Source organism: Echinops telfairi, unplaced genomic scaffold (genome assembly GCF_000313985.2).
Source record: "Echinops telfairi isolate 266 unplaced genomic scaffold, ASM31398v2 ScPeMD7_3533;HRSCAF=4204_0, whole genome shotgun sequence".
NCBI lineage: Eukaryota > Metazoa > Chordata > Mammalia > Afrosoricida > Tenrecidae > Echinops > Echinops telfairi.
The window spans coordinates 8866440-8878619 of record NW_022107431.1 but is presented as its reverse complement, the minus strand read 5'-3'; the positions used below and the strand labels follow the sequence as shown (position 1 = coordinate 8878619).

The following is a 12180-nucleotide window of genomic DNA, read 5'->3' as shown; positions in this document are numbered from 1 at the left end:
AGTACTCCGTGGGTTTTGGCTGTGACCGTCATCCACCATCATGCCTTTGCTTCTAACGCCATCAGATCCCTCTATCCTTGGAATGTATCTCAGGAGTTGTTTTCTCAGATAGCTGGTTTCTTTCAGAGCAAAAGAGTCGCTTTGGAAGAATAAGAGAGGCAAAGTAGAACCATCTGTACTTCCTCTGCCCAGGATTTTCATCCTGACTGACAAATCACAGACTAACCATTTATATGTCACCTTGAAACAGCCGCCCCCCTCACCCCTTCTTTGTTCCGTGGATTTCCAAATTCACTTGTCTCAATGTTACTAATTGAAAAGGTTTTTTCTTGTTTAGGTTACTTCCCCATGCCCACTTCCCTGAGCATACTTTGTACATTGCACGGTCATTTTCAGATCCAAGTTTGCCCAAAATGTATTTGAACGTGGCATAAATATTTAGTAGGTATTTATAAAATGTTATGTTACCCATAGGGAGCTGAGAAATTTTGTTAACCAATATGTTATGATTCATTTTGGGTATCTTTGAAAATCAGGAAAGCGTTTTCAAAACCCCATAACTTAAGGTAAAATGATGATGCTCCTTCCGCCTTTGTTTCTGTTCTTTGGGGCTGAAATATCAACATCTTTACATCAGGGATATGTTGATAAAAGCACGTTTTGCCTCCCTGTCAAGCTGTTGATCATCTTGGTTTATTTTCTCCATGGAAGCAAATGCTTCTGTTTGCACATCAGAAGCCCAGTGACCATTATGTCTCAATCAGGATAGATTGGTACTCTTCTTCCCAGAGGTATTTTACTGACACCGTCCAGCCGTGCCACACCGAATCCTACATTCTCTATGTGAACGCCTCTGGAGACTAGGTCAGATTATGAGTCCCTGATTCATGCAATAGCAAGACAACACAAGGAGGCCAGAGAATGCCTCGAGTCTCTTTTCACTTGCTCCACTTTGGGTTTAAATGGACCACCCCTCAGCATCCCAAACACATCCAAGCTGGTGGGTTTGGGTATGTTTGTCATCCTGCTATCTAGTCCTGATGTCCAAATAGGATGGTTCTTACAGTCTTGAGAACAAAACTGATTAGAAAACATTTGCTTTCATCTGTGTGTGTGTGTGTGCTAACAGTATCGATGCATATTGGGGGAGCAAAGCCGTTTCCCAACATGTCATTGTCACCAGTTGATAGTTACGCTGTTTGCATAGCTGGTCACCCTCTGAAGCCGAGGAATGTGAGACTGCTGTCCACTAAAATGGGCCTGAAGGTCACGTGGGAACCACCCAAAGATGCTGCCAGTAGACCTGTGGAGTATTACAACATTGCCTATGGGAAGTCACTGAAAAGCCTTAGCTACATCAAGGTGAATGCGGAGACATCCTCCTTCCTAATCGGGGATGTGGGTAAGTGATGCCATGACCTTGTTCTCAGCAGGTTGATGTGTCAACCAATATTCCTAGTTCCATTCCTGGGATCACTGTTGGTGGCCTTGCCGTAGAGCACCTGGTGGTCCTCAGGGAACGGCCAGCTAAGTGCAGAGATGCTCCCCATGAATGCCATTGCTTAAAGCCCTCCCCTTAGACCTCTGGTCTTTCTCATCACGCATTTTAACTCTTCAGTAGACCCATTTCTCTCTCCAAACTGACGTTGGAAACTAAGCTTCGTTTCTAAACGGGCTTTTGTCAAAATGTGTTGATCTCTTTTTTAAAATCTCAGTAGAACTTGACTACCAGACAACGTTAGAACTTAATGTTGGGCTTTCTAATTTAGAAAGTTATTAGGGAGTACTCCAGTAACAGGTCCCTGAAAGGAACCTCTGGTTCAAAGGTATAATTCTTCATCCCACTGCTAAATGTGATTCTGAAAGTTGTGAATCTGTAAGTGCTGCCTAAACATCTTGCAGATGTTGTGAGTGAAGACGTAGGTGGTTTTGGACCTAGGTATTAAATTGCATCCTCTGGATCCTTTTTGTTCTGATTCATGTACTTATTTTTTTATCCCATGAGCTTTAAATTCCATTTTTAAGATGTTCTCTTGTGGTCCAAACTTAAGATGGATCATAAGAGGTGACAGAAATCAGTCTATGAAAACTGCTCCCATCTCCAGTTGAACTCTGGCCACCTGCTTTCAATGGGTGGTGGTTAACCAACTTGTAGCTCCTCAACAATTCTCCCCAGATCAGAGGCAATCGTAACCTTCCTTCTCTGCCTCCTGCCTTGTGATGTGGCCTCTCTGCATGACAGAGCTGGACATAGAAACAGGGAGATCAAGAAGACCAGATCCCCCTCCTCACGGTTTCAGTGAAAGGAACTTGGAGATTCACCAGAGACGCTACCAGACCGCAGGTCACATTGCCTTGCTCAGAGAAGAACAACATGTGTGAAGAGAACGGTATAGTGCACTGAAAAACAGAGAGTGTCTCCCAAGCCACGCTCTGATTAGTTAGCTGTACAGGAATCAGAGACACGTGGATTAAATTTCTTTGAACTACAAATAAGTTGAAGATGAACAGAGAAAGTGCCCAGAGGTGCAGGATCCTGCATTTTATCTAAACCCAGAGCATTTCCCAATTAGTCTGGCAGGTCATGCCAAGCCCTAAACACCACCAGCCCCGCCATCGCCAGCCAGAAATCAGACCAGCCTTGAGCACAGCGGGCATCCCAGATGGTGTCATCTGGGTGGCTTTCCTAAGCCCCTGGCTGGAGGAAGGAAGTTCTCTGCAAGGCATGCTCCTCGCTCCGAGGACTGTCACGGCCGTGACTGCCACCGACAGAGCTAACTCTTGCCTCGCCAACCCTTCGTCCCCCCGAAGGCCCACAGACTTTCTTCTCTTCGAGGGATTGACCCCATCCATTTGCCTTTCACAAGAGACTGGTTCCTTTTGAGGAAAACCAACATGAGGCAGTTTTGATTTTTGGGAGCTGCAAGGGTGGGGTGCACCATTTTGTAATATAGGATCTTGGGCTCCTTTTACACTCTGACAACTCTAGTGGCTCAGCCAAGGAGAGCTCCACCATTTGACCTTGACCCCTAGATTTAATTGGAAAGTAAAGTCCAAGTATTTCCAGTTAGCACTTCTAAGATCCAATGAAACATTTTGCCAGCCTTCTGTTGACCTGACCCAAGACACCATGTAGACAGAATAAGACTTTCAAAAGGAGAACATTTTATGAGTCTTTGTAGGTTGAATTCATTAGGTATCGCATTTCATGTGCTACACCTTACAGTTACAGTGACATGTTCTTATTATTTTCTGGCAATTTCCATTTAGCGCTTCCATGGGGAGACAGCACTCATAGTTACTGATGCTTGTCTGTTCAATCATCTATTTAGTGGACAGCACCTTCCCGTTCATTACTTTGGTCTTACATGAAAAAGCTTTCATGTTAACTGCTCGTGACTCCCGATTTATTACCCATCTCATGGACTTCGTACCTAATGAATTTTCTTTTCTTTGGGTCAGGTGTTTTTCAGTTGCATGAGAGGAATGTGAGTGATTTGGGGTGAGAGAGAGGGAAAGCTACAGTTAGATTGGCCCCTGCCTCTTTTAAAGCTTGCTGTCCCTGGTGTTAGGGAATTGAGCAGTGCCGTTCTTGGAGGTATGAAACGGTGGCTTGACACGAACCATATGTTTCAGAGCCGGGGGTAGTGTACTTTGTGCTGGTCACTGCGGAAAATCACAGTGGAGTGAGCCGTCCAGTTTACAGAGCCGAGAGTCCACCTGGTAAGTCTGACGCAGAACTAGAGCCCTTCTTGCTTCGCGAGTTAATATGATTGTCCAATAAGTAACCCCTACACAATACATCTTTAGACTGGTCTCCCCAAACGTTGAAAGATAGAAAGTAGGAGCGATTGACTTCTCCTTTGAAGGACATCTTCATGTCCTTATCAGCCTTTTGTCTAAAAATTTGGAGGACACAAGAGCAAGCCAGGTGCAAAAGACCACACCATTGTCTGTAAAGCTTGGGAGGCCGCTTGCTCTTCCGCTACCGGCAGACTCTTCTGAAGACTTGAAAAGAGAAATCATTGCAATATATACTAGAGATGCGCTGAAATGTGGAAAACCCAAGAGTCCTTGTTTCTAACGATCAAGTTGCATTTTCCTAATTTAGGAGGTGAATGGATCAAGATTGATGATGGGTTTCCCATTAAGGGTCCAGGACCATTTAATGAAACCGCCACAGGTATTCTTTGCTCATTTGGTTCATGTCTTCACTGAAGCACAGTCGGCCAAGAGCGCTGTGCTTCTGTCCCACACGTGTTCTGACAAACCTCTGTGGCGTTCCCATCGCTACACTAACACACATGCCACACAGTCTTGTCAGCTGCCCTGCACCTGCGGCACCAGAACGCAGTCAGTGTTGCTCACCGCTCACTGTTCTTGTGGTGCTCCTCATTCATGGTCTGGTGTCAGGGACCGTCTTGTCTACCTCCCCTTACTTGTACTCTGGAATGCTGTTGCCCTGGTAACAGGCAAATATGGTGGTTGAGATGGCAGCACTGGCCTGATTAGGATAGCTACACTTCCCCCACCCCAGAATGGCCTCCGTGGCTTTTATTGGAAAATCCGTTACCTCAAGTCTTGTCTCTTGTCTGAAAACTTTTAGGTATTTTAGAGGACGCACAAGATAACCTGCCTTCCATCTCTGCTCCATATTTGCGTGTATGTTTTATGTTTGGATGTTGTGTGGTCATGTTGTTTGACTTATTGAGAGAAGTATTGACGTGTGCTCATGTGTTTCTTGAATCGATGTAATTCATAAGGAACAGAATAACGTAAGACGCATGCAGTTGTGTTGGAGTCTGGCTGGGTAATATTGCAAAGAGCTATGTTCTATTTTCATGGACCATATTAAAAAAGAAATAAATCTGGCATGATTGTCAAGAGGAAGGTGAGTATGTGGAAACCAGTGCTATAATCTGCTTTCAGATCAGATTCGATGGGGCTTCAAAGTCCCTTTTCTACAAGGGGGCTTCAAAATGTTCATGAGAATATTCTGAGATCTTTTCATTCTACTTTTCCAAGAACTTTTTGAAGCCCCCTCATATCAAGAGGAGGTGGATGAACAGAACAATAAGAAAAGGAAAGTGGTTTGTAAGAAAAGATGAGATGCTCTTTTTGAGATAAGATGTGAGATATGAGGTGATGTGGGATATGATGTGGGCTAACCACTGGGTGTTATCATGGAAATGAAGGTGGTTGGGATAGAAGGGTGGAAAAGAGGAGTAAGAGATGAGATGTGGATTTAGTAGGCATGTTATGGAAGTGGGAATTGAAGTTGAGCGAGTGGGTGAATATTTGAAGGGAGAGAATTAGAAGAGCAGAAAGTCTTTGGAAAGTGCAGGCAGTAAACAGGTGACAAGGTATTACACCCAGGAGACTTGCAAACAAGGAAAGTATGGCTGGTTTGAATCTTGGTTAGCCCCGAAGATAGACACATATGTCAAAATTCCTTCAATGCGTGTGGATAGACACACAGCACTTTGTATTTGAGGCTCCCAGTTTGCATTTCAGATTACACTTCTACTCTCATAGTCTTCTTGATAAGGGCGTCTGAATGACATGGTTTTGGAACATGTGATGTTCTTGGTTTTTAGGAATCAATGTCTTATACATACTTTAATAAAAACACCAGTGCGTGTTGTGCCACTTTTCTGACTACACTTTTGTCACGGCAACAATGGGAATCAGAGACAATCATACCCACCTCGATATTGGTTTGATGAGTTGTGACTATATGTATGACTTTAACGTCTCTCTGCAGAAGCCTTTGGGGGCCCAGGTGGGCCCACGAGTGCTGTGTTAACCTGCATGACGGTACATTTGCCAGACACTGTGGGGGGAAAAAATGATACCAGGAGAAAATGCTGGCTGAAAAGGTTTGCAGCACAGGTTATAATGCAGACTCTAAAGAGCAAAAGAAAACGCAAGGGACTTAAAAAAGTCTGCGGGAAACTGCCACTGGCTTTGAACTTCATTTCCTCACAAACTTTCTGAAGCCCCCTCATCTATCTAGAACACACACATCAGGTTCAAGTACCCCAGATGAAAGTGAGTCATTTATGAACAATTATCAGTAAGTTAACAACATGCATCTACACCTTTTTAATGAGGCTTGGAAAACAGGCGATGCTATCATCCTGAGAACAAGTTTGTTGCCATTGTTAAGTGCCATTAAGTCGGTTCCAACTCAGCAACCCTATGGACAACGTAACAAAACACCGCCCAGTCCTGCGCCCCCCTCACGATTATTCCTAAGTTTGAGCCCAGTGCTGCAGACTCTGTGTCAATCCATCTCCTTGAGGGCCTTCCTCGTTTGGGCTGCCCCTCCACTTTATTAAGCCTGATGTCCTTCTCCAGGGACTCTTCAGGTATGTGATACTTCTGACACATGGAAGAAATATTCTGAACTCCACAGGTCGACAGTTCAAAAGCACCAGCAGTTCTGTGGGAGAAAGACTGGGCGTTCTATTCCTGTTCGTCCATTTCCATTCCTGTTAGTCTCAGAAACCACGGGGGTCACGATGGGTCAGCACTGATTCAATGGCAGTGAGTGAGTCATTCAAAAGAAGGACTTTGTCACCAACATGCAGTCATCGGTGTGAACACCTGGCACAGGTCCCAAGGGGGCTCTACTTTGGTTCCTTGACAGCATCTTTGACAAGAAGAACATGCTTCTTTTTTTGTTTGTATCAGGGGAAACCCATTTACTTCTTCCCCTGGAAACAGTGACTTCAGCTTGCTTAAATTCTAGACAGCCCCTGCTGCTAGCTCAGACTAGCTCAGTCTCATAGTCTTTACCTACAAATAGCACGCTAGTTCTTTAGCTTATTTGACAAGCACCCTGTACCTGGGATTTTCCAGACAGAGTTCTAGGTGAAGGAGACAGACAAGTATTCTTCTTAGTAATGCTTTCATTCTAGTGAGAATGACAGACAATAGAGAAGTCAACAATAACAGCAAAACAATGCACAACACCTTAAATCATGTGGCATTTATCATGCAGGCATTGTGATGTAGAATAAGCAGTGTGAATTTGGGAGCTTAGGAGGTATGGGTGGGAGAGCTCACGTTGGCGTGAAGGCAGGGGAGAGAGAGGGGAAGCATGCCAGGCAGTGTGGGAGGTGGGCAAGATGGCAGTTCTTGATGGGTGGCTCATCAAAACGTCTACATTTAGAGATCCGAAGCTGATGGGAGTAAGCACAAAGCACAGCTTCTCAGCAGATGTTTGGAGCTCTTCTCGGAGCAGTTCAACTTATAGCGCTTACAACGTTTTCTTTTCTTTGTATTGAATGTTCAGTCCCTCCTGCTGAGATGTAAGCCCACCTCCCCATTCTCGGTCCCCAGGGAGAGATGTCACAACTCCATCCACATTTTGATACTGTCATTTGGCTTCTCTGCAGGCTTTCTGGGCACAAGTTGTTTCTGTCTTTTCTGGGACTCAGTCTCGGGTGATATGGGAGTGGATGGAGGCAGGACACTCCTTCAAATTGTTGCCAAACAATGCAGAGACTCAGCTGGGCCAGGTTCTCTACTTTCTCCAAGTTTCCTGTGGTAGTTACATGATCTGTTGTCAATTTGAGACTAGAAAGGGTGGAATTTAGCCTGTCAGTCAGGTTCCAGTTTGATGACCTCATTTGGAGGTCCTAAGGAGATAAATAGCTCGCTGGAGTTGGGACAGAGACACTCCCTGTGAGACATTCCTGTTGACACGACCCATGGAGCTAGCTACACTGATGCAGCCAGAGCCCTGGAGCAGGAGGAGCCACGTGGAGATCCACGCCAGTGCTAAGATGAGTTGTTTTCACCACCACCAAGTCACAAGACTTTCTACCTACTGGCCTGTAATCTTCTTGCATTCAGTGTCACTGCATGTGTTGCATGAGTCTGAAGAGAAATTTATAGGCTGGTATCAGACATATAGATTAATATAGAACTTATGGACCTGAACTGGACTGGGCTGGAATGCTTTCTTAATATACAATTACTCTTTTATATAAAACTCTTTCTTATGCAAATATGAATGTCTCTTGATTTGTTTATCTACTCTACCTGGACTAACACATTTCCCATGTGGTAAACGAGTGTTCAATCTTGGTTAATGTCAGCTCTGTGATGGATCACATCTATATTATACTAATAATGGATCCATTCAACCATCATCATTTACACAATTCCCGCCTGGGCTCCTGGCTCAGACTCAGATCAAAAGTGACCATCTTCTCTGCCCGTCAGATGTCTTGCCTGTAAAATGCTGGTGCCCAACAAGAAGTCTTCTAAAATTTCCTTTGGCTTAGAAGTTTTGTGAGTCTATGGCTCCAAGGGAATTGATGAGCGATGCTGAACAACTGGAAAGGACGTGTATCATTGAAAACTGGTTTTATGAACCTATTGACCCACCCGATGTTGGATGTTCAAGGCCAACAAGTTAAGATATCAAAGTCTCACTCACGGCCATTAAGTCAATTCTGACTCATCGCAACCCCATAGGACAGGGTAATGCTGCCCCTGTGGGTTTCCGAGACTGTAACTCTTTACGGAAGTAGAAAGCCTCATCTTCCTCCCCCAGAGTGGCTGGTAGTTTTGAACTGCTGACCTTGTGGTTAGCAGCCTGACGTGTAACCACTACACCACCAGGGCTTCTCCCAGGTATCGGATGAATGAAGGAAAAACAGCATCAAATTGTACCTTCGGTGTGTGGCCCATGTGTCTGCACACACACTAGGTACACAGAATAAGGAATTCTTTCCAATAATAAATGGGGAGGTGCATTGCACAGTGGCCTTTTTTCTGTGCACTGGGCCCCTTTGTTGACTTGTACTGGCATGAGTTCTGCCAAAGGAGCCAGTGCAGAGGGTGTCTTGGTTTATTTAAACTGAAGTGTGTCAGCGTCACTTCGGCCAAAGGTGCCAGCAGAATGACCCAATTGGTGAATCCATCAATAGCATGGCTGCTTCTGGGACTTCACCAAGCAAGCCTGGAGCCAAGGCCATGGACTCCTGGAACCTTGTGCTTCAACCTATTTCACCTACATTTTTAATGACTTGAATATGAATCAAAGACTATCATCTCTGTTAGTAGACCCTTTCCCTAGAGCAACTTGAGGTTGATATAAAAATTGTGCAGGTAATAGTGACTTTCCATAAGTCTATCCCCTCTCCTCCTTGTGCACAAGAACCAAAACACCAGACTCATTGCCATCGAGTTGATGCTGACTCATAACAACCCTGTAGGACAGGGTAACTACCCCTGTGAGTTTCTGAGACTATGGTTCTTTTTTCATATATTCCTGTATTAATGACTGCTAATTCAAACATATATCATATATTCCATAGTTCAATCATGTCCAGCAGAATTGTACATTTGCTACCACAATCAGTTTCCAAACATTCTTTTTCTACACGGACTCCTTGACCTCATCTCCCCTTCTCCCTGTCAATACCACTGTAACGCCCTCCCCCGAGACTTATTTTACTTGCTATCTCTTTAGATTCATCAATCCTGGATTTCATACATCGAAGAACAAAAAACATGTAACACAACTTCAAGAGGGTGACCCCTGATGACCTGACACCTCTGGGATACACCCTGATAGGTACCAAAAAAAAACTCCCAACCAAACAATACCAACCAAAAATACAGATAATTTTCGAAAACAAATCAGGTCCAGCATGCATCCCAGTGGGGATCTGCTGACAAAGTCTTACCTGCTCATGCCAAATCCATGCCGTTGGTCTCTGCTGCACTCTGTTTAGTAACACTTTCCTCCTCTCCCTCAACTGCTCCTTTAACACTCTCGGAAAGCCTAAAGGGCAGTTCTGCTCCATCCTGCAGGCTGGCTATGACCCAGAATCGCCTCAGTGGCAGTGGGTGGGTTCATGTGGCCATCACAGGTCCGTTGAGTTTGCCTTCACGGCCTGTAAGAACCCAGAGTAGTATACGAAAACCTGACGCCGCAGAGCAGACCAACATCTTGGGGACCAGTTACCTATTTCTGACCGTATGTTCATGGAAGCTTTCCCTAAACATCTAAGAGAAAAAGGAGGGAAGAGAGCTGGGGTGCCTCCGTAGGGCTCATGGCTTCTTATAGAGGTTCCACAAAATTCCACTACTAGCACTGAAAGAAAGTGCTTTCTCTTTTAAGTCACCAAACTGCTCATATGGGGTCGCTGGAGCTCTCCTTTGTAAATGTTACAGAACTTTTACTTGTAAGTGGATGACAGCAAAGCTAAAAATGTCAAAGCAAAGTAACCAAGCGCCTTTCAACAAAAGAAGCTATTTTATTATCAGAAAACCACGGCAAGTTACTTACCCTTCCAGTCCCGAAAGAAACAAAGCAGACGAACTTTAGCGACGAAAACACACAAGCCCACACTAATGAAACATTCATGAACACAACTAGAATTCGCTTTTTAAAAATGAAGATACCCACCTACCCCCAGCTTTCTAAATTAAGACATAACTCCCAGTAATGCTAAACAATCCCTCTTCTTAGCTTCCGCCATCTGTAAGGCGTGTCTGTGTTATACTTGGGCCTGGGTGGAGTGGAGCACAGACGCGTCAAGGGTCTTCATCTCAGGAGATCAGAAAAGACTTGCACACACTCAGGAGGTGTAGCTGGAGGGAAAGCACCACGTGGTAGAGCTAGAGAACTTTCTTTTCAAATGCTTTTATTCTAACACTTTTGTTTTGTGACTTGATCGAAGGTCTGCAGAGCAAATAAGTTATCCATTCAACGGTTTATACACCTGTTGTTTCACATCATTGGTTGCAATCCCCACAGTGTAACCCCACTTCCTCTCTGTGTTTCCCCTTACACTTCCTCCTCTTTTCCCGACCCGTCTGAACACTGTTCTTGGCAAATGCTGCCCTTGTGATCTCGAAGGGTTGATTATGCTCGGGCGTGTCACTGTTGCCTATATGGAGACCTGGCTATTTGGCTGAAAATTGAGCTTCTACTAGCATGATGTTCTTCTCCCGGGGCTGGTCCTTCTTGATACTATGGTCAAAGCATGTGAAATGAAGTTTTGTTTCTAAGGGGGTGTTGTGGATGTACTTCTCCCAAGATGCATTTGTTCATGCTTCTAGCATTCCATGCTACAGTCAGTGTTTTTTGCCAACACCGTAATGCAAAGGGGTTGATTCTGCTTTACGCTTCTTTATTCATTGTCCAACTTTCACATGCATTGAAAAGGGATTGAAAACGCCATGGCTTGGGTCAGGTACCCCTTAGTCCTCGGAGTGCTAGCTTGGTTTTGTTTTAACATGTTAAAGAGACTCTTTGTTTCAGATTTTCCCAGCTTAATATGTCCTTAGATTTCTTGAGGGCTGCTTCCAGGGGCATTGCTTGTGGATCCAAGGGAAATGAAACCCTTGACAACTTCAGTGTTCTCTCTGCTGATCATGGTAAAGCAAAGCCAAACCCACTGCCGCGGGGTCAGTTCAACGGCTCCAAGGCAGCATCCACTCCATGAGACAAGGATGACGTTCTCTACCCCTGAAGCCCACAGGCCGCATTCTCCTTGGGCTGTGGGGTTGCTGTAGGGTTGCTGTGAGTTAGAATCAACTTGATGGTAGTGAGTTTGGCTTTTCGGTTTTACATTTAGATGTCATCCGCACTGGACTTTATCAGTAAATGCTTCAAGTCCTCTTCATTTTCAGCCAGCCAGGTTTTTCCATCTACAGATCACATGTTGTTAGTGAGCCTTCTTCCAAAGCTGCTGCCGCATCACCCCCTCTTATTTTTCATTTTATAAATTGTGTTTATTGTGAATGGGTTTGGCTTTATGGCAGGCCCGACCCCATGGGCCTCTCCTAGTGTCCCCTGGCAGAGCAAATTCTAACTCTGAAACATTGCCTGGCTTTGACCCTTGGGCTTCCGACACAGATGTGGGTTGCACAGTGAAACACACAAACAAATAAATATTCTGTTTATTGCATGTTTTGTTTAGCACCCAGTGTCCTAAGCATTACAACAGTCTATTTACCAGTGAAACAAGCTTAGTAGTAATAGTCCAACTTCTTGGATTATTTGCTCAACATACAGATTGAATAAGTGTGGTGAAAAGACACAACCCCAACACCCCCTTTTTTTTTTCACATTTTTAATCAATTTATTGGGGCTCATACAATTTATCACAATACATAGATCAATTGTGTAAAGCACATCTATACATTTGT

The 12180-nt window shown here is 44.5% G+C and overlaps 1 protein-coding gene and 1 non-coding gene across 2 annotated transcripts in view; both read left to right on the top strand.

Annotated features, from left to right (window-relative positions):
• Positions 1-1218: 1218 nt before the first annotated feature.
• FNDC1 (fibronectin type III domain containing 1) overlaps positions 1219-12180 on the top strand; it is a 78547-nt gene continuing 67585 nt past the window's right edge. Inside the window, exons 1-3 of the mRNA XM_030886837.2 lie at positions 1219-1402; positions 3637-3723; positions 4112-4183. Of these exons, the coding sequence (XP_030742697.1) occupies positions 1255-1402; positions 3637-3723; positions 4112-4183 (307 nt within the window). The 5' untranslated portion in view covers positions 1219-1254. The remainder of the gene's footprint in view (positions 1403-3636; positions 3724-4111; positions 4184-12180) is intronic.
• On the top strand, positions 11771-11904 carry LOC115871109. Its single transcript, XR_004047093.1, has one exon. It is a non-coding gene; the product is annotated as a small nucleolar RNA SNORA42/SNORA80 family (small nucleolar RNA).